The following is a 20,628-nucleotide window of genomic DNA, read 5'->3' on the forward strand; positions in this document are numbered from 1 at the left end:
ACTTCTTTAGCGGCGCTGAGCACTTTTTGAGGTGGGGAAAAAATTATAAACTCGAGACAGCGTAACGCGCTGACGTCATGTGTGACGGACAATGTTATTCACCAAAGAATTTTAGTCATAATGTATCATAATCAGGTCAATTATTTAAAACTGGACTTTTATATTAAGCAATAAAGCTTAATGTTCTAATCTTGTACGGGCTGAAATACGAGGATCTCACAGTTACATTCTAACTTTATATCACTCCAATATAATTCAATAAAGCTACATCTTGATGAAATCGCTAATAAAAGTGAACTCTAGTACTGGTGAATAAAACTCAAAATATCATGACCAAATATATTTAGATGCGAGGTCTGCAAGGTAACTTTACAATTTCTATTCGCATTTTAAACAATTAACGCTACAAATTTAAGCTCACTGACCAGCAATTTCGGAACTGATGTTTTTCAATAGAAAGGAGGATGGGTCAATTATACATAGTGCTGCAGACATTTTGGACTAGTCATTGAGTTTTCACTTCTGTCGGCACTCCCGGAGTGCAACCCTTTGTTTTTTAGTATTTGTTGTTATAGCGGCAACAGAAATCATCTGTGAAAATTTCATCTGCCTAGCAGAGATACAGCCTGGTGACAGACAGACAGACGGAAAGCGGAGTTTTAGTGATAGGGTCCCGTTTTTACCCTTTGAATACGGAACTACAGCCCACAATCGAGTAAATGGCGTTAATTTTAATATTTAACAAATTAACACACATCAGCAGGCGTGGCTCACTCCGCGATTTCGTCGCTTTGCTACAGGTAACTAAAAGTACATCCGTTCGACCCCAATTTTGGGATTTCCATAAGCCGCGCGTGGCGCTGTCGCCACCTAGCGGCCATATCTGTGCTGATCGTAACAGACGCGTTTTGTTAGAGAGTGAGTCTTCTGTACCTAGTACTATCATCCATATTTAGCCGTATTATTTAGTATAGACACAGAAGAAATAATAGTACTACCGTAGTACAGAAAGGACACTTCCTACAAACCCGAAGTTTGACAGCGTTTCAGGGTCGAATCATGATATCCCTTCCCTTTCTAATACATAGCACTATCCCTTTCGGCTATTTAGGGTTGTCAAAATTCAAGTGATTATCTTATCTGTGGTCGTGCACGCAAAAGGAAGTCAAGTGGTGCCAACCCTAAAAATTGCTCGGAGCAATGCTGAGCCGAGCGGAGCCGAGTTCGACCGAAGTCAGGAGTGTCTTCCCACTGGCTGCGTCAAGCAAATCTTGTCAGTAGCAAACGGCGGCAAATTTGAAAAACCCCGGTGTGGAGTGTAGACTGTAACTTGAGTGATGAGGGGTTCGTTGGGTGAAGCGTAGAAACTCGGCAAACTGGAACGCGCTGGCCGCTGCTGTCTCGAAGTCCGCTTATACCTCCATTTACCGGTATATGTGTTGTGTGAAATGAAAACACATATATTTGATTTATTTACTGGAGAGTGTTCAGGCTGGTATGAGTGAAGCTCTCTTGATGTCTCTGATATCTCTGAATAAGCTACAAACGGCTCCGGCTTATATAGTAAAACACAAGGCCGTTTGGTACCTTTTTCAACTAGTGGGTGTATCATGCAGAGTCAGTAATGTATATTTTTGCCAATCTCATTAATAATTAACACGTATGAAAAGAACATGGATCCTAGACTTATAACTAGATACATACATTCCACGCAATTCATTAACATAATATACGAACACAAGTAAAACATGACTTTTGTATACACACAAAAGTAAAAATAGTAAAACTTAAAATACTAATAGATTAAAACTGAAACATAACAAGACTCCTAGCTATTCACGACACCCGGGTTAGCAACATTGTGTTCGAATAATTCGAAAATCGCGTGTCATCTGTGTTTTGGAACCGAATCCAGCAACATAAAAACTAGTTTGATGTATTCAAAAGGTACTTAAATAAACAATACAGTACGTAGCGGCCTCCTTTTTTAAATACCTGTCGTTAAATTTAAACAACCACGATTATTTAGCAGTGGCGCTAGTGTGCACGTTGATGGGCTCTTAAGTATAAATAGGTAACTGATTCGGACCGGCAGCCAGCACTGTAAGCGTTGTGAGCGTGATTCGGAACATAGCCCTGCTGGGGGGGTATCCAAATATGACCAGGTGTGGAGGAGTCAAGAAATAATGAAATTCGCGTGACGTAATTTATGGATGACGCCTTAGTATTAATAATAATCCATTTTAAAGTACTACCACAGAATAAATAATAGTACTAGGTACAGAAGACTCACTCTCTAACAAAACGCGTCTGTTACGATCAGGAGTATCACGACACATATGGCCGCTAGGTGCCGACAGCGCCACGCGCGCCTTACGGCTTTCTCCAAAATTGGTGTGGAACGGGTGTACTTTTAGCTACCTGTAGCAAAGCGACGAAATCGCGGAGTGAGCCACGCCTGGTGCTACAGCAATACTTAGTTTCTGATTCGCCGCTAGATGTCGTTATACCGACGAGTCAACTGAGTAACGATATACGTCTCAAGTATCACCAGACTTCGCAAATGAATTTGAGTATTTTTAAGACTAACAGTTATGGGTGTGTTTTTAAATACAGTAATACATCGATATCAACAATTTTTAGAAAGCGACACTTTTTTTGAAGTGTCGCTTGAATTTTGACGATTTACCCCCCTTAGCGCCATTTGCACCGTTCTACAAACCCGGGGTTAATCGGTTAAACCTGGAGTTATACCATGGTTACCAGTACCATTTGACATTAGGTTTAACCGCTTAACCCCGGGTTAGTAGGATGGTGCAAGTGGGCCTTATTCATAAAACTTTACGGGCCTAATTTACTTAAATTATGTCTTACGTTATATCCTTAAAGATAAGATAAAAAATAGCTTATTCAAGTAGGCATATTACAATGCGCTTATGAACGTCAAATAAACCTTTACCGGCTCCAACCGTACACCTCTGCCCCGAGAAGATTTAAATCCACCCTCAATTGGAGGAGGGTATCCCAATATGGGACCGGCAACAAACTCGGCGGGACACGTCTTTTCAAAACATTATTACATCTTATAATTAACATGCATTACGAGCAATTAAGAAAAAGACAATTTAAATTACTATAGAATTCATGCAATTATACTCAGTGAGTACATAACTTTATAGAATTTGATATAAAAAATCGGGCAAGTGCGAGTCGGACTCGCGCACGAAGGGTTCCGTACCATATAAAAAAAAAAACAAAAAATAAAGCAAAAAAAAAACGGTCACCCATCCAAGTACTGACCACTCCCGACGTTGCTTAACTTTGGTCAAAAATCACGTTTGTTGTATGGGAGCCCCATTTAAATCTTTATTTTATTCTGTTTTTAGTATTTGTTGTTATAGCGGCAACAGAAATACATAATCTGTGAAAATTTCAACTGTCTAGCTATCACGGTTCGTGAGATACAGCCTGGTGACAGACGGACGGACGGACGGACAGCGAAGTCTTAGTAATAGGGTCCCGTTTTACCCTTTGGGTACGGAACCCTAAAAATAAACATATATGTACATGAAATCATACAAATACGTAGCTCTTTCAGAATACATATCAAAGAAGGAAGGATCGTATAGAAGTTGTATCGAATTTATTTGTTGCCCACCGTAATACATACTAAATTTACGGTGGGGAACAAATGAAATGTGAGACTGTGACAAGGACAAACAATGATAGCACTTTCGCTGCTACTCCTAAAGATACATAAGACTATCCTGTTCGGTCACTTCTCTCCACCCTCATACCAGATCCAGTTTTAAGACGAAACAGGAGCTGAGTTTTTAACATTTTAGCTAAATATACCCGTCTCGCTAACGGAAGCGGCTCCTAAAACAGTAACAATCTCAAAAATTGAGGTTTCGTACTCGACTGTTTCCTCCTCCAAAACTTAACCAATCGTAACCAAATTTGGAAATCTAACTGATTATGAAATTATCTGTGTCGGACCGTTTTGCTTTTTTTGGCTAATTGATATCAGATTTGAATACTATGCCTCTCATTGCGGCATAGTCAATGAGGCCATTTTGGCCATTTTTGAAGGGCTCTAGCGCCTTAAAAAACAAAAATGTCAAAAAAGCAAAACGGTCCGACACAGATATTGACAATATTAATCTGTGTTGAAAAAATCATTGCTCTAGCTTCAAAACCCACGGAGGAAACAGTCGAGTACGTTTGTATGGAGAAATGACCACTCCTGTTGGCTCTTAATACTATAGTGTAAATAACATTATTTGCGGTATTTGACACATTATGACTGACGTATATAGAGATGTAACTAACGCAAATCGATTGTCACAGCAAGCGATTACGATTGGATGGCACGTAGACTGAGGTATCGAATTGTGACGTATAATGAATTTTTATTTGAGATTTAAATAAAGCTAGAATTATATGGTTTTCCCGCAAGCTACCGGTCGGTCGGTGTATTTAATACACCGACCGAGTAGGTCGCACCCATTGTCAAAATTGAAACTAACCGGGGATCTATTTTAAAGTTTATTTATGTTATTTCTGTGTCAAATTTGTTGTCTGTTAAGTGACGATAAATATATCCATATTTACAGTTAATTATCCACCTTTTCCTTATTTTTATTAAAAGAAAAATGAAAAATTCATATCGATTTACTTAGACGACTACCGATTCATAACGGTGGTGTCCGGCCAACCCTAAAATAAATAAAAAACCGGGCAAGTGCGAGTCGGACTCGCGCACGTAGGGTTCCGTACCATGATACAAAAAAAAAAACAAAAAAAAAGCAAAAAAAAACGGTCACCCATCCAAGTACTGACCACGCCCGACGTTGCTTAACTTTGGTCAAAAATCACGTTTGTTGTATGGGAGCCCCATTTAAATCTTTATTTTATTCTGTTTTTAGTATTTGTTGTTATAGCGGCAACAGAAATACATCATCTGTGAAAATTTCAACTGTCTAGCTATCACGGTTCGTGAGATACAGCCTGGTGACAGACGGACGGACGGACGGACGGACGGACGGACGGACGGACGGACGGACAGCGAAGTCTTAGTAATAGGGTCCCGTTTTACCCTTTGGGTACGGAACCCTAAAAAGACGTAGAACGTAAACGTTCGCAGTGCAGTTGTTTTCCTTTGTGATTTCGATGTGCAAAACATTTTACGTAGTATTGCTGTTGTGAGTGACAGACGTCAAATACCGCAAATAATGTTATTTACACTATAGATTCATGGTTACATCCGTTTCTTACAAATACATAAATCAAAGTGACATATAAAGACAAAAACGATTCATAGCTAAGGATATTCCACCTGTACAAGTTCTTCGTTGTCCAATGTGTTTTGCGTCTCACATTTTGCTTAGTGAGAGAGTGTGATGCACATACATTGGACCAAGATATTGGACGGATGGAAGACCCTTACACTCGCACCCTCAGACCTTGACTCCACCATTGGGGAGACACTCCTGACTTCGGTCGAACTCGGTTCCGTTCGGCTCAGCATTGCTCCGAACAATTATTAGGGTTGGCACCACTGGACGTGCTTTTGCGTGCATCATGACCACAGATAAGATAACCCTGAATAGCCGAATGGATAGCATGATTCGACCCTGAATCGCAGTCAAACTTCGGGTTTTTAGGAAGTGTCCTTTTTTTCCTGTACTTAAAATAAATTATTTCAAACCGTGCACGAAATAAAGCACCAGATAATTTAAAAAAAAACATAGATATCAGAAATTTTTAAACACAATTTGTATTTAATAAATCGGATTGAAATATAAAAAGTAGGTGAGTTTACCGTGACGTCACTATATTCGTTTTCATATAAATTCTATATTAGCAAATCGTTTTGACAGTTCTTAAAAAAAAGCTGATTTGACTAGTAGCAAAAAAAAAATTCAAAAATTCAAAATTATTTATTTGGTATCTAGGTGGTTTTATACAATAATTTGTGGTGGATACCTCCTGTTAAGTATAGCAATACTTGTGTTAGGAGGTACCGCTCCTTCCAAACGGAGTGATTCAGGTTTAATACCAGATACATATTATAATTGGTACATAGTTGTTATTTTTACAATAACTATAACTATACCTATAGCTAATTCATATAAGTATTTTATTTTATTTTTTTATTATATTTTTACAATTCAATATTCAGAGATTTATAATAAATTATACATACAGGGAAAAATATTGTTCAAGTTAGTTTGTTATAATTACAATTACAAATACATAATATAAATTTTTAATTTATAATTACAATCAAGAATTAATTCGTAGGTATACTTTATCCTTATACTATTTTACTAACTCTAGTCTTAAATAGGGTGTAAGTTTGTGTGTGTGTCTCTCTCGGTGTGTGTGTGTGTGTGTGTGTGTGTGTGTGTGTGTGTGTGTGTGTGTGTGTGTGTGTGTGTGTGTGTGTGTGTGTGTGTGTGTGTGTGTGTGTGTGTGTGTGTGTGTTTGTGTGTGCATGTATGTTTATCATTTAAGGCATTAAGCCTTAAGAAGCGATTCAGTCTCATCATAGGTAAGTGTCAGTAACCATTCTGTGATTTTTCTTTTACAATTTATCCGTTGCATTGGATAGATGTTGAGAGCTTTGTTAATTTTATTATACATCTGTGATGATATTGCATTAAATTGTCTTTTAGCAAATAAAGATTTTGTTGGCCATTTAGGGGCTACTGCGTGACTTCGCCTACGATTTAATAGGGATGGATTAAAATTCAATGTCTTATGCAGTTTTAGTACAGTGAGAAGCACATATAATTTCCTCATGCTCAGGATATCACTCTTTTTATATAAATCACTAGTTGGATATTTTCTAGGGAGTTTATGCATGACCTTAAGCAACGACCTCTGTCCTCTCTCAACCTGCAAGAATTTTGTTTTTGAAGCTCCACCCCAGGCGACAATACAATAGCTCATTACTGACTGCGCAAGTGCATTGTATAATTGTTCCAGCAATTTTTTGTCGGCTACATGCCTAAGGATTTTAAATATCCATATAAGTTTTCTTATGCGGTTGTTAATGTACTCAATATGTGGATGCCAGCTCAGTCGCTGGTCTAATATGACCCCGAGGTATTTAATGGATGCCACTTTTGTAAGTTGAGTACATTCACAAGAAGAAGAATATTCATTTTCGTTACAGATATGCATTCTTAATTTAAGATCTGGTTTTGGTTGGGTATTTTGGTATTTCGCGAAACACATGAAATTTGTTTTCTCCAGGTTTAATGTGAGGAGGTTTTCTTTAAGCCAGGAGGAAACCTGCCTGAGGCCTTTTTCAGCGTACTCAAAGACCGACTGCCAAGTTTTTGCTTTAAAGACCAATACTGTGTCATCTGCATAGGAGTAAGCGCACCCATTGTCAATTTTGATATTTGTGAGGTCATTTATGTAAATCAGGAAGAGAGTCGGACCGAGGATGCTCCCTTGAGGGACGCCAAAAGTGATTTTCTCCTCCCGGCTCAAATAATCACCCACTTTGACTTTTTGTGTACGATTACACAGATAGTCTTCCAGTAGTTTTAGTGGAGTTCCCCTTATCCCAAGCCGTTCCAGCTTTTGAACAAGAATGGAGGGAGAGACCGTGTCAAATGCTTTTTTTAGATCTAAGAACACTGCCAGGCTCTTTTCACCATTGTCAATTTGTTTAGTAATTTGAGACGTAAGGGCCAGGACAGCGTCTTCCGTCGATCTGCCATTTCTAAAGCCAAATTGTGATTCAGAAAGTATGTTAAATTTATTTAAGTACGACTTAAGTCGATTATTAATAACTTTTTCTATAATTTTAGAAAGGGCAGGTAAGACGAAGATCGGTCGGTAATTGTTTGCACTGTCTCTCTCACCACCCTTGTACACCGGAGTTACAATTGATTGTTTTAGAGGACTGGGAAAAATAGTAATAAGTAGCAAAGAGACTAGATAGTATAGAGGGGTCCTGTCATAGTAAATTTTGTAGTCACTGTAAATTTACTGCCATCTATCGACACACGACTAAAACTCAAAATGAAAACGTATAAAACTATCGAAAAAAAATATATATAAGTAAATGGATAAATGATTTTATTATTTTTGTATCATTTTGACCCATGTTCATTCACTAATACCTATGTGATGTGTTAAAATTGTTAAATATGAAACGGTGTCAACGCCATCTAGCCGACCATAGGCCAAAGGTGTGTGCGCCATCTATCCGAGAATGACTTTTTCTTGATTTCCGAGGCACGTTTTTTCCTTATTCGTCTTATACGAAGTTACATATGTCTTTGCTAGTAGGAATGTAGCCTATTATTTAGTCTTACTGAAATAAGCAGTTCTAGTTACCCAATTCCTCGTTAGATGTCGCTGTACCCACGAGTGAACTGGGTAACGAGGTGCGTTCCAAGTGGCACCTGATCGATTATTTTTGTTGTATTGTCATATTTTTGTCTATGAACTGTCAAAATGACAATCTGATTTTTGGAAAGCGTCACTGTTTTTTAAGTCACGCTTTTATTTCTACATGTCTTTTAATAAGGGATATTACTGTTGCCAATGTTCTGCCGCCAGAGTGCAGCACTACCGACTCAGTAAATTCATAGACTAACTTATACATACTGTGCCTTAAACTGTTTTTTGACAAGTTTTCACAGACAATAAAATATGACATTGATGCATCAAGGCGGTTTGTTAACAAGGGCCTACCAGTAAAAGCGAAAATCGAAAAGTTATCTGCCTCTTTATCTCTCGAATATGCAAGAGTGATAGAGAGATTAGAAAACGAAATTTCGATTTTCTTGTTTCGCGGTAGGCCATGTGATTGACGTGACGTGTGATGTGTCAATGTGGTTTGTTTACTGTAGGTATGTGCCACAAAGGTGCCACCTACGCAGAGCTTTGCCTAATATTCCCAATTGAAAAAAAAATATGGTTGTCTGTGAAGTCGGTTTACGGACAATAATTTGCGTGATAACGTCATAAGAAACCATTACATTACGTAACGTTACCATGGAGTTCTGTCCACAACGTTACCTTGGAGATCTGTCCACAACGTGACACTTTTTCGTGCATGCTACCGGTGTTCATCGATTTATGAGACGTTATCACGTCATAACACGTTTTAAAAATAAGTCACGACAAATATGTAACAATTATGAATCTAGTACGATCATTTATATTCTTCTGCTTTCATAAGTAATAGTTACTGATTTATAAAAAGCGTTTTTCAACTAAAAGACATGTCAAGATCGCTTACCTTCTTTCTAATACAAAAAAAAAAGAAATTATAACCAAGTAATCAGCTCAGAAGTTGCTAAGCGGGCGAGGTGTTCAAAATTACCTTGACACGCTCTTGTTCTCTTAACAATAAAGTCGTGTCAAGATAATTTTGAACACCTCGCCCGTTTAGCAACTTCTGCTGCTGACTGTACTGTTATTATTCGCTCCGTGCATGACAGCGGCGCCGTCCTAGTGGCATTGGGTCATATTTAATGGCATTATTGCTTATTTGATAAATGGCAGTTGCCAAATATCAGCCAGGGGCCGATTGCATAACAAACTACAACTAATATTACAAGCGGAACTCCTTTTCTAATTCCACTTATTAAATAAGGAGTTCCGCTTGTAATATTAGTTGTAGTTTGTTATGCAATCGGCCCCAGGAGACACTCCTGACTTCGGTCGAACTCGGCTCAGCATTGCTCCGAGCAATTATTAGGGTCGGCACCACTCGACTTCCTTGTGCGTGCACGACCACAGATAAGATAATGGCTTGAATTTTGACAACCCTAAATAGCTGAAATAGTGCCATATATTAGAAAGGGATAGCATGATTCGACTCTGAATCGCTGTCGAACTTCGGGTTTGTAGGATGTGTCCTTTCTGTACGGTAGTACATACATACTATTATTTATTCTGTGACTCCACGAACTGAAGAAATAGCAGGCGTGGCTCACTCCACGATTTCGTCGCTTTGCTACAGGTAGCTAAAAGTACATCCGTTCCACACCAATTTTGGGGTTTGCCAGTGGCGCTGTCGCCACCTAGCGGCCATATCTGTCCTGATCGTAACAGGCGCGTTTTGTTAGAGAGTGAGTCTTCTGTACCTAGTGTGAGTATTCTGTGGTAGTACTCTGAACTTACTGTGGGACTATAGTTCGTTTTTTTAGCATTATTTAGAAAAAAGGTAAACAATCTTGATGTGTCTTTTAATTGAAAAACACGTTTTAAAAATAAGTCACGGCAAATATGTAACAATTATGAATCTAATACTATCTAGTTATTGGTTTTTAAAAAGCGTTTTTCAATTAAAAGACATGTCAAGATCGCTTACCTTCTTTCTAATGCTAAAAAAACCGGGCAAGTGCGAGTCGGACTCGCGTTCCAAGGGTTCCGTACATTGATTCCGACTCACGCTTGACTGCACATTTCTAATAGGTTTTCCTGTCATCTGTAGGTAAAGAACTATTTTGTGTATTTTTTTCAAAATTTTAGAACCAGTAGTTTCGGAGATAAAGGGGGGGAATGGTCGGACAGACAGACAGACGCACGAGTGATCCTATAAGGGTTCCGTGTTTTCCTTTTGAGGTACGGAACCCTAGAAACGAACTATATCTCGGTTTTATTTACCCAATCGTTCGCTAGATGTCGCTGTTCGTATGAACAAACTGGGTTACGAGATGTTAATGACGCTACCATAAGTCAGCTTAGCTCGCTGTATGTGCACTTACTTACTTACTGATTTTTTGTACGGCGTTCCGTAGCTTGTTGCTAAGTGAACGTTGATATATCCAAAACAATGAAAACTTATAAAGCTATCAAAAAAATGTATATACAGGGTGTAATCGTTAAGTGTGGCCAGGCGATAATTACGTAAATATAACAGATATCAGAAAACTTCAAATTGATATCGAAAGTGCGTTACCCAATGAGTAAAATTACATTAATAACTTTTTTAAATAAAAGCAGAAATATCCCAAACTTTAACTTCAAAAAAAACGTGCCTCGGAAATCAAGAAAAAGTAATTCTCGGATAGATGGCGCACACACCATTGGCCTGTGCTCGGCTAGATGGCGTGACGACACCGTTTCATATTTAACAATTTTAACACATAGATATCAGTGAATGAACATGGGTCAAAATGATATAAAAATAATAAAATAATTTATCCATATACAGGGTGTAATCGTTAAGTGTGGCCAGGCGATAATTACGTAAATATAACAGATATCAGAAAACTTCAAATTGATATCGAAAGTGCGTTACCCAATGAGTAAAATTACATTAATAACTTTTTTAAATAAAAGCAGAAATATCCCAAACTTTAACTTCAAACCCTCCCATACATTTAGTACGACGACTCACCCCTCAAAGAACGCCGTCGGTGTCGTAAGAGATAAAACTGCTTGAGATTCATGATTTGCGATAGTAAACTGTAGTAAAACTACCGTTTATGAAATAATAAGTCTAACATTTAACTTATTTTTTAAGGAAGTACATTTTTTGTTTACAGTAGTTGCTCGAAGTGACGCCCTTCTTGTGCGATCCATTAACGGACTCTCTTAAATGTTTCTAAATGAACTTTTCTTAAAATTTACGTTGTGATTAAAAAATTAATGTTAGATTTATTATTTCATAAACGGTAGTTTTATTATTTTATTACAGTTTATTATCGCAAATAATGAATGAATCTCAAGCACTTTTATCTCTAGGGGTGAGTCGTCGTGCTAAATGTATGGGAGGGTTTGAAGTTAATGTTTGGGATATTTCTACGTTTATTTAAAAAAAGTTTTTAATGTAATTTTACTCATTGGGTAACGCACTTTCGATATCAATTTGAAGTTTTCTGATATCTGTTATATTTACGGAATTATCGCCTGGCCACACTTAACGATTACACCCTGTATATGGATAAATTATTTTATTATTTTTATATCATTTTGACCCATGTTCATTCACTGATATCTATGTGTTAAAATTGTTAAATATGAAACGGTGTCGTCACGCCATCTAGCCGAGCACAGGCCAATGGTGTGTGCGCCATCTATCCGAGAATGACTTTTTCTTGATTTCCGAGGCACGTTTTTTCCTTAGACTTTATTCATCTTATACGGAGTTACATATGTCTTTGATAGAACTCTGTAATATTGGGCCAGCGATCTGTAACGATGACTTTAGGTTTTAGCGTTGAAAATATTAAATGTTGTACGTAATTTCACAATCCCCCGCTAGATGTCACTATACCGACCAGCAAACTGGCCAACGATGTGCGTTCTAAGTATCACCCAGCCGACATTTTGTTGGTTGTAAATTTAGTAGCTTAACTTTTTAACAGACTTATGAAAATTTATTTTTGGAAGCGGATACTTTTACATTGAGTATCGCTTTAGAGATTAATCAAGTTATCAGTTATCACTCGCAATTCGCAATCATGAAACTAATAATAATTTAAAATTAGCCGATACCGGGTGTGGCCTATACTAGTAGGTTGAGTAAGGTCATTTAGCATGCACTTTAGTCTCAGGCGATGCCGCTTGGCACGATTGTTCCTTAGGTCAAACAAAGTTGATCTGGCCCGGTAGCCAGGAGATCGTACCATGCGGACCCCCCAAAAAGGGGGGGTGAAAGGGAACCCTTGGAACGCGAGTCCGACTTGCACTTGACCGGTTTTTTGTCTCACATTTTGCTTAATGACAGAGTGAGACGCAATAACATTGGACAAAGGTATTGGACTGATGGAAAACCACCCTTAAATAGTGATTCGTATCGATGGTAACCCAAGTGTTGATGTTAGTACTTGAGATGCACCGGATATTCGGTAACTATCCGGTATTCGACCTATCCGGCCATTATTTTAACATGCGGCCGGATACCGGATAGTGGCCTACTATCCGGCAAAATACCGGATAGTAACATTGCTTGATTTCGGAGTAAACAAAATTGTAATAAGAATTAATCACAGTCATAAATGTCATAATCGTACTCGTTTATTGTTTTAAAACAATTTAAACATTCCACTCACTTGCACGCGCACTCATTTCGAACCTAGAAATGAGTGCGCGCGAACGTTCACTACGAAACAGATCAAAACCTGCACAATGCGCACCTGAAAAACCGAAATGTAGGTATAGTTCCGCCTGCCGAATATTCGGCGGCCGGACACCGTATATTCAGCCGAATATCCGGTATCCGGCCAAAAAACTATCCGTTGCATCTCTATAGTTCGTTTTTTTTAGCATTAGAAATGAGGTAAACAATCTTGATGTGTCTTTTAATTGAAAAATACATTTTAAAAATAAGTTACGGCAAATATGTAACAATTATGAATTTAATACGACCATTTATATTCTTCTGCTTTCATAAGTAATAGTTATTGATTTTAAAAAAGCGTGTTTCAATTAAAAGACATGTCAAGATCGCTTACCTTCTTTCAAGTTCTTTCTAATGCTAAAAAAAACGAACTATAGGTATAGTTCCGCCGGCCGAATATTCGGCGGCCGGACACCGAATATTCGGCCGATGGTCAGGCCGATCCGGTATCCGGCCAAACAACTATCCGTTGCATCCTCTAGTTAGTACTCACTACGAGAAGTGAAACAGTTTACCGAATCGTCCGTTAGATGGCGCTGTACCCACCAGCTAACTGGGTAACGGCATGCGCTGCATGTATAGTGTAGTCGTCACCGACAACGTCACCGCGCTGATTTTGATGATGATGTTTTTTTGGAGGCGACGAGCACGATTTAGTGACTTGTCGCTTTTATACATGGTCAAAAAATAAGTGCAAAAAAAAATTGGATGTTTCATAAATTTTGGCTGGTCCATTTTCTATGGGAGGCTAACTTTATTATTTCGCGATTTCGGGTTTTGTTCCATAGTAATAGCTGCTCAGTATGCACTTTTTTTGGCCACCTGTAAATAGAAAAATAGTAGTTTGTGTTACAAGGGATCAAAATGATGTATTTCCGTCAAGGGCGTACATTCAGTATTCAGTTCTTTATTTTGCTAATATAGACAAAAGCTATGCAAATACAATAATAAAATATCACATAAAAACATTAAAAAAAATCTGTAACAAAAACAGACAAAAAAGAGATCAAGAAATAATACATTACCAACAGTTAACAGATAAATTCGATTGCTTAAATTAGTTGTATAAATAAAGAGAGATGTCAAAATAGTTATAATTTGGTCCAGAATTTCATACAATAGTAGTGTCAAAAAGAAGGATTTAAAGTAAAATAATTTAGTCAATAAATCAAGTATAAGTTGTATTCTGTTACTGAATTTATGAATGATGCACCATTTGACACACATTTGACGACATTTTGATGCACATTTTGACGATCCACCACAGGAGATACTATCTTGACATTATTTTAAAATCTTATCATTTCACTTTTAATTTGATATTTTATTGAATATATTGTTGTGACATCCCTGTTTTTGACGATCATAATATGAATTCCTGTAGATTGACATGCCTGCAATTTATAATCTAATCTGTATTATGAAATAAATAAATCTAATCTAATATTCGTTTAGGCTGTAAAAGGGCCTACACACAAGAAAGTTTTAAAGTTTTTTACTAAATAGTTGTACATTTTCAGCTGACTTTATGTCGTCATCTAGTTCGTTAAAAATGTTTAATGATACTCGACAAATACTATTTTTAAAATGTGTATAATTTGACGCCGGTAGTGCTAGTTGCATTCTGCGCCTTAGTGGGTAATTCATTCCTTGGCATGTAAGTTTAAATGAGTCAATACATATTTTTATATACAAATGTGATATATGTACAGGGCTATTACTGTGAGGATTCTATACTCGACAAAAAGGTCTCTATGCGTTTCTCGAAAGTAACCAACAATGAGTGTTAAACTTTTTTCTGTAGTCATAAAATTTCATTTATTTGTGTCATTTGTGCTATTTCCCCAAACTTCTATGCCGTATCTAACTATGCTTTCAATGTAGGCGTGATATACTGATTTCAACGCTTCTGAATCGGTAAGTTTTGACAGGGATTTTAATGAAAAGCATGCACTTGCAAGTTTTTTACGCAAAATCTCTATATGGTGATGCCATCTTAAAAAGGGATCTAATTCAATTCCAAGGAATCGTATACTATCAGATTTGGTAATCGGCAGATCAATGGAATGATCAGGCGTATGTACTGCTCGTCTGATAGTGATGTAATTACTTTTGTTAAAGTTTAATTGCAAGCCATTAGCCTTAAACCAGTTATCTATACTATCCCAACATAGCTTAGCTTTTTGGCTCATCATCAAAGGTATTGCGATACTAGCGTCGTCTGCATACAGATACGAGGTCCCGCAAGGCAGACAGTCCGGCAAATCGTTAATGAAAATAACATTGAATCCTGAATGAAGCGATGGACTCTACAGGGGCCCACTGATTAACAGTCCGCCGGACGGTATCGGCCTGTCATTTGTTCGGAACTGTCAAAATTTTGTTCTAACTGACAGGCCGATACCGTCCGGCGGACTGTTAATCAGTGGGCCCCTTACAATAGAATCTCGAACGTAGTGAGGGATTCTAAAGTAGAATCCTGAGCGTAATGAGGGATTCAAGTGTTAACGCCCAAGACCAAATAATTTTGATACCGTGTGACATAACTGCTTTTCACATCAACTACTTAGGAGGAAATTGTTATGTTCCAAAATATGTATTATTTGACCAAAAAAAAAAATAGGTTGCAAGAAAAAAAAAATCGTGTCCTAGAACAGAAAAGTACAACTTTGATCCCTCCTAGCGGGGAAGAAAAGTGCCACTTTGATCCCTCCTAGCGGGGAAGAAAAAGCCCTTTTTCGAATAGGTGATGTGAAAAAAATGTACAAAGTGCCTATGTCAATTTTATGCTTCGAATTTGGCAGCTGAAATAGATGGCGCTTTTAGCGATAAGCTCTTTATCTTCCAATCTTGTTTGTACGGTCGTACATGATGCGGAACAGATGTAGTGCATATTTATTTTCCGTCGTATTTTCACGGAAACGTACGAACGTATGAACTATTTCAGTCAGTCTCGGTACGAAAAGTACTGGCATTGACTGAACTAGCACGACAAATACGAACGTTTCCGAGAAAATAGGATGGAAAACAATTATGCACCACATCTGTAATTTTGGTTGTCGAAAGTTTAGGTTTGACAATTCATTGACCACAAGACATATGACGCAGTAGAGCACCATTGATTTCGGCTGTCAAAATAAGAGGCATGATTGTTTCTTAGTTTTTTTATCAATTTTTTGAATGTACATATTTGTACATAAAAAGTAAATGTTATTGGTAAACTTGTCACTTAAAATGGATTTTTACTTTTTTTTTTAACTTAGTTTTTGCAAAGTGTTACTTGTCACTTTTTGACATCTATCAATAAGGATATTTAGACTACGTCCCATAGTAGCTACATCGCCATCAAAAAAGCGTTTTGCACTATGTAACAATAAAAAGTTGTTTTTTTTTTTTTAATTGGTATTAACTCTGAAACTAGGCGAATTTCAATAAAGTTTATAGGACATGTCTCTAAATATGATCAGGAACACGCTGTTAAAATTATTCTGTTTCCTCATGTTACACCGTGTATGTAACTCCGTATAAGATAACGAAAAAATGTGCCTCGAAAAATCACGCAAAATCTCACTCTATCTATCTAATACCTTTAAACGAGCAATTCTTGTATAAATATTTATTTATATATTTCGGGGGTCTCGGAAACGGCTCTAACGATTTCGAGAAAATTTGCTATATGGGGGTTTTTAGGGGCGATAAATCGATCTAGCTAGGTCTTATCTCTGGGAAAACGCGCACTTTTGAGTTTTTAAATGTTTTCCGAACAAAGCTCTCTCAAAGGTCTCCCAGATATTTTTCTTTGATTGAATCTAACTAAACTGTTGGTTTTTTTTTTTACAGGCAGAGCATTTCCCATTCCTGGGTATAACCGGAGTGGGCACGACGGAGATGCGATGTCGCACCATGCTGTACACGGCTTTGGGGCGACTGCTCATGGTGGAGCTAGGAGAGGACGAAGAACGTTTCCACGCCTTCATGATGCCGCTCACAGGTTGGTGATGCACCATGATGCGATGTCGCACCATGCTGTACACGGCTTTGGGGCGACTGCTCATGGTGGAGCTAGGAGAGGACGAAGAACGTTTCCACGCCTTCATGATGCCGCTCACAGGTTGGTGATGCACCATGATGCGGTGTCGCACCATGCTGTACACAGCACTGGGGCGACTGCTCATGGTGGAGCTAGGAGAGGACGAAGAACGTTTCCACGCCTTCATGATGCCGCTCACAGGTTGGTGATGCACCATGATGCGGTGTCGCACCATGCTGTACACAGCACTGGGGCGACTGCTCATGGTGGAGCTAGGAGAGGACGAAGAACGTTTCCACGCCTTCATGATGCCGCTCACAGGTTGGTGATGCACCATGGTGCGATGTCGCACCATGCTGTACACGGCATTGGGGCGACTGCTCATGGTGGAGCTAGGGGAGGACGAGGAACGCTTCCACGCCTTCATGATGCCGCTCACAGGTTGGTGATGCACCATGATGCGATGTCGCACCATGCTGTACACAGCTCTGGGGCGACTGCTCATGGTGGAGCTAGGGGAGGACGAAGAACGCTTCCACGCCTTCATGATGCCGCTCACAGGTTGGTGATTCACCATGATGCGATGTCGCACCATGCTGTACACAGCTCTGGGGCGACTGCTCATGGTGGAGCTATGGGTGGACGAGGAACGCTTCCACGCCTTCATGATGCCGCTCACAGGTTGGTAATGCACCATGATGCGATGTCGCACCATGCTGTACACAGCTCTGGGGCGACTGCTCATGGTGGAGCTAGGGGAGGACGAGGAACGCTTCCACGCCTTCATGATGCCGCTCACAGGTTGGTGATGCACCATGATGCGGTGTCGCACCATGCTGTACACAGCTCTGGAGCGACTGCTCATGGTGGAGCTAGGGGAGGACGAGGAACGCTTCCACGCCTTCATGATGCCGCTCACAGGTTGGTGATGCACCATGATGCGATGTCGCACCATGCTGTACACAGCTCTGGGGCGACTGCTCATGGTGGAGCTAGGGTAGGGCGAGGAACGCTTCCACACCTTCATAATGCCGCTCACAGGTGCAAGCCTACGTTAAGATGCCATGTCGCACCATAAATTCCTAAGACATGGCTAAAAATATTTATAAATACTTTGGTTATCACTCTCTTAACCTTTTGAATGCCAAACGGCGCATCCATTTGCCGTGCCACTGACGTCTCGGGGGTAAAATTTAGTTTTGTGAATAAATAATGCCAACCTAAAGGTGGGGTGTTTTCAGTAGATTTTCATCAAAAAACGGTCGACGTCAAATGCCGCCTTTGGCGTCGTTGTCACGATTTCGCGTTGACGTCAATTGCCGTCTGTGGCGTTCAAAAGGTTAAAGCTTTGCACTGAGCTACCAAACACCATGTATACGATGTATGAATATGTACGGCCGAGTTCACAAACATCTTTACAAGCCAGCGTTCCATATATATTTACACGACCTTATTGTCAGTGTATTAGAGGCGCTGGAAAGCGCTGGTGGCCTAGCGGTAAGAGCGTGCGACTTGCAATCTGGAGGTCGCGGGTTCAAACCCCGGCTCGTACCGATAAGTTTTTCGGAACTTATGTACGAAATATCATTTGATATTTACCAGTCGCTTTTCGGTGAAGGAAAACATCGTGAGGAAACCGGACTAATCCCAATAAGGCCTAGTTTACCTTAGTTGGAAGGTCAGATGGCAGTCGCTTTCGTAAAAACGAGTGCCTACGTCAAATCATGGGATTAGTTGTCAAGCGGACCCCTGGCTCCCATGAGCCGTGGCAAAATGCCGGGATAGCGCGAGGAAGAAGTGAGATTCGAGGCGTGTAAATATATCTATGGAAAGTTGGCTTGTCAAAATGTTTGTGAACTCAATTATAATAGCTTTATTCTTGACTTGTATTACTTTTCATCCCCAGCTGCCTTCGAAAGCCTAGTCAGCCTGCTAGGGCCGCCGGAGAGTCCACTTTTTTCATCAGAAGACGCCAAAAAGACGCTGATCGGTCTAGCGCGGGACCTCAGAGGTCTGGCCTTCGCCTTCAACACCAAGACCACCTACATGATGCTGTTCGACTGGATGTGAGTACACACAGTACTACAGGTACTGACACACTAGTGAGAGTACTCTGTTCTCGTTAGAAGACGCTGATCGGTCTAGCGCGGGACCTCAGAGGTCTGGCCTTCGCCTTCAACACCAAGACCACCTACATGATGCTGTTCGACTGGATGTGAGTACACACAGTACTACAGGTACTGACACACTAGTGAGAGTACTCTGTTCTCGTTAGAAGACGCTGATCGGTCTAGCGCGGGACCTCAGAGGTCTGGCCTTCGCCTTCAACACCAAGACCACCTACATGATGCTGTTCGACTGGATGTGAGTACACACAGTACTACAGGTACTGACACACTAGTGAGAGTACTCTGTTCTCGTTAGAAGACGCTGATCGGTCTAGCGCGGGACCTCAGAGGTCTGGCCTTCGCCTTCAACACCAAGACCACCTACATGATGCTGTTCGACTGGATGTGAGTACACACAAGTCACATTGTACCTTAACCTATTACATGGAATTTTATACAACATGACACCCCGTAAGGAACAGCTAACAGAAAGAGGAGATCGTGTTTTTATTAATATATGTATAATAAATATTAATAAAATGCATTATTTTTTATTATATTAACTGAAAACATCGTGAGGAAACCTGCATACATCCGCAAAGAAATTCAAAGGTGTATGTGAAGTCCCCGACCCGCATTGGGCTAGCGTGGGGACTATAGCCTAAACCCTCTCGTGCTCAAGAGGAGGCCTGTGCCCAGCAGTGGGACATATATAGGCTAAATTATTAATTTTTATTATATTAAATGTGACTTAGTTATTTCATAACCCCTTTATGTTCCAGCTATCCCATTTACATGAAGGTGCTCCTCCGCGGCATCGAGACCTGGTACTCGGAGCCCGCGCTGACCACCCCGGTCCTCAAGCTGACGGCCGAGCTGGCGCAGAACCGAAACCAGCGCCTACATTTCGACGTGTCGTCGCCCAACGGGATCCTGCTCTTTAGAGAGCTGTCTAACATCATATGTGCCTATGGTGAGTCGCAATCACATGCTACACACACAACACTCACTATACACTCAACTACAGAACCGCAACCAGCGCCTACACTTCGACGTGTCGTCTCCCAACGGAATCCTGCTCTTTAGAGAGCTGTCTAACATCATATGTGCCTATGGTGAGTCGCAATCACATGCTACACACACAACACTCACAATACACTCAACTACAGAACCGCAACCAGCGCCTACACTTCGACGTGTCGTCTCCCAACGGGATCCTGCTCTTTAGAGAGCTGTCTAACATCATATGTGCCTATGGTGAGTCGCAATCACATGCTACACACACAACACTCACTATACACTCAACTACAGAAACGCAACCAGCGCCTACACTTCGACGTGTCGTCTCCCAACGGAATCCTGCTCTTTAGAGAGCTGTCTAACAT

General features: G+C 39.8%; 1 protein-coding gene across 1 annotated transcript in view; it reads left to right on the top strand.

Annotated features, from left to right (window-relative positions):
• LOC134803423 (exportin-7-B) overlaps window positions 1–20,628 on the top strand; it is a 72,078-nt gene that overhangs the window by 36,999 nt on the left and 14,451 nt on the right. The window contains exons 16-18 of the mRNA XM_063776243.1: window positions 16,946–17,096; window positions 19,042–19,201; window positions 20,026–20,216. Of these exons, the coding sequence (XP_063632313.1) occupies window positions 16,946–17,096; window positions 19,042–19,201; window positions 20,026–20,216 (502 nt within the window). The remainder of the gene's footprint in view (window positions 1–16,945; window positions 17,097–19,041; window positions 19,202–20,025; window positions 20,217–20,628) is intronic.

Source organism: Cydia splendana, chromosome 26 (assembly GCF_910591565.1).
Source record: "Cydia splendana chromosome 26, ilCydSple1.2, whole genome shotgun sequence".
In the NCBI taxonomy this organism is placed as follows: Eukaryota; Metazoa; Arthropoda; class Insecta; order Lepidoptera; family Tortricidae; genus Cydia; species Cydia splendana.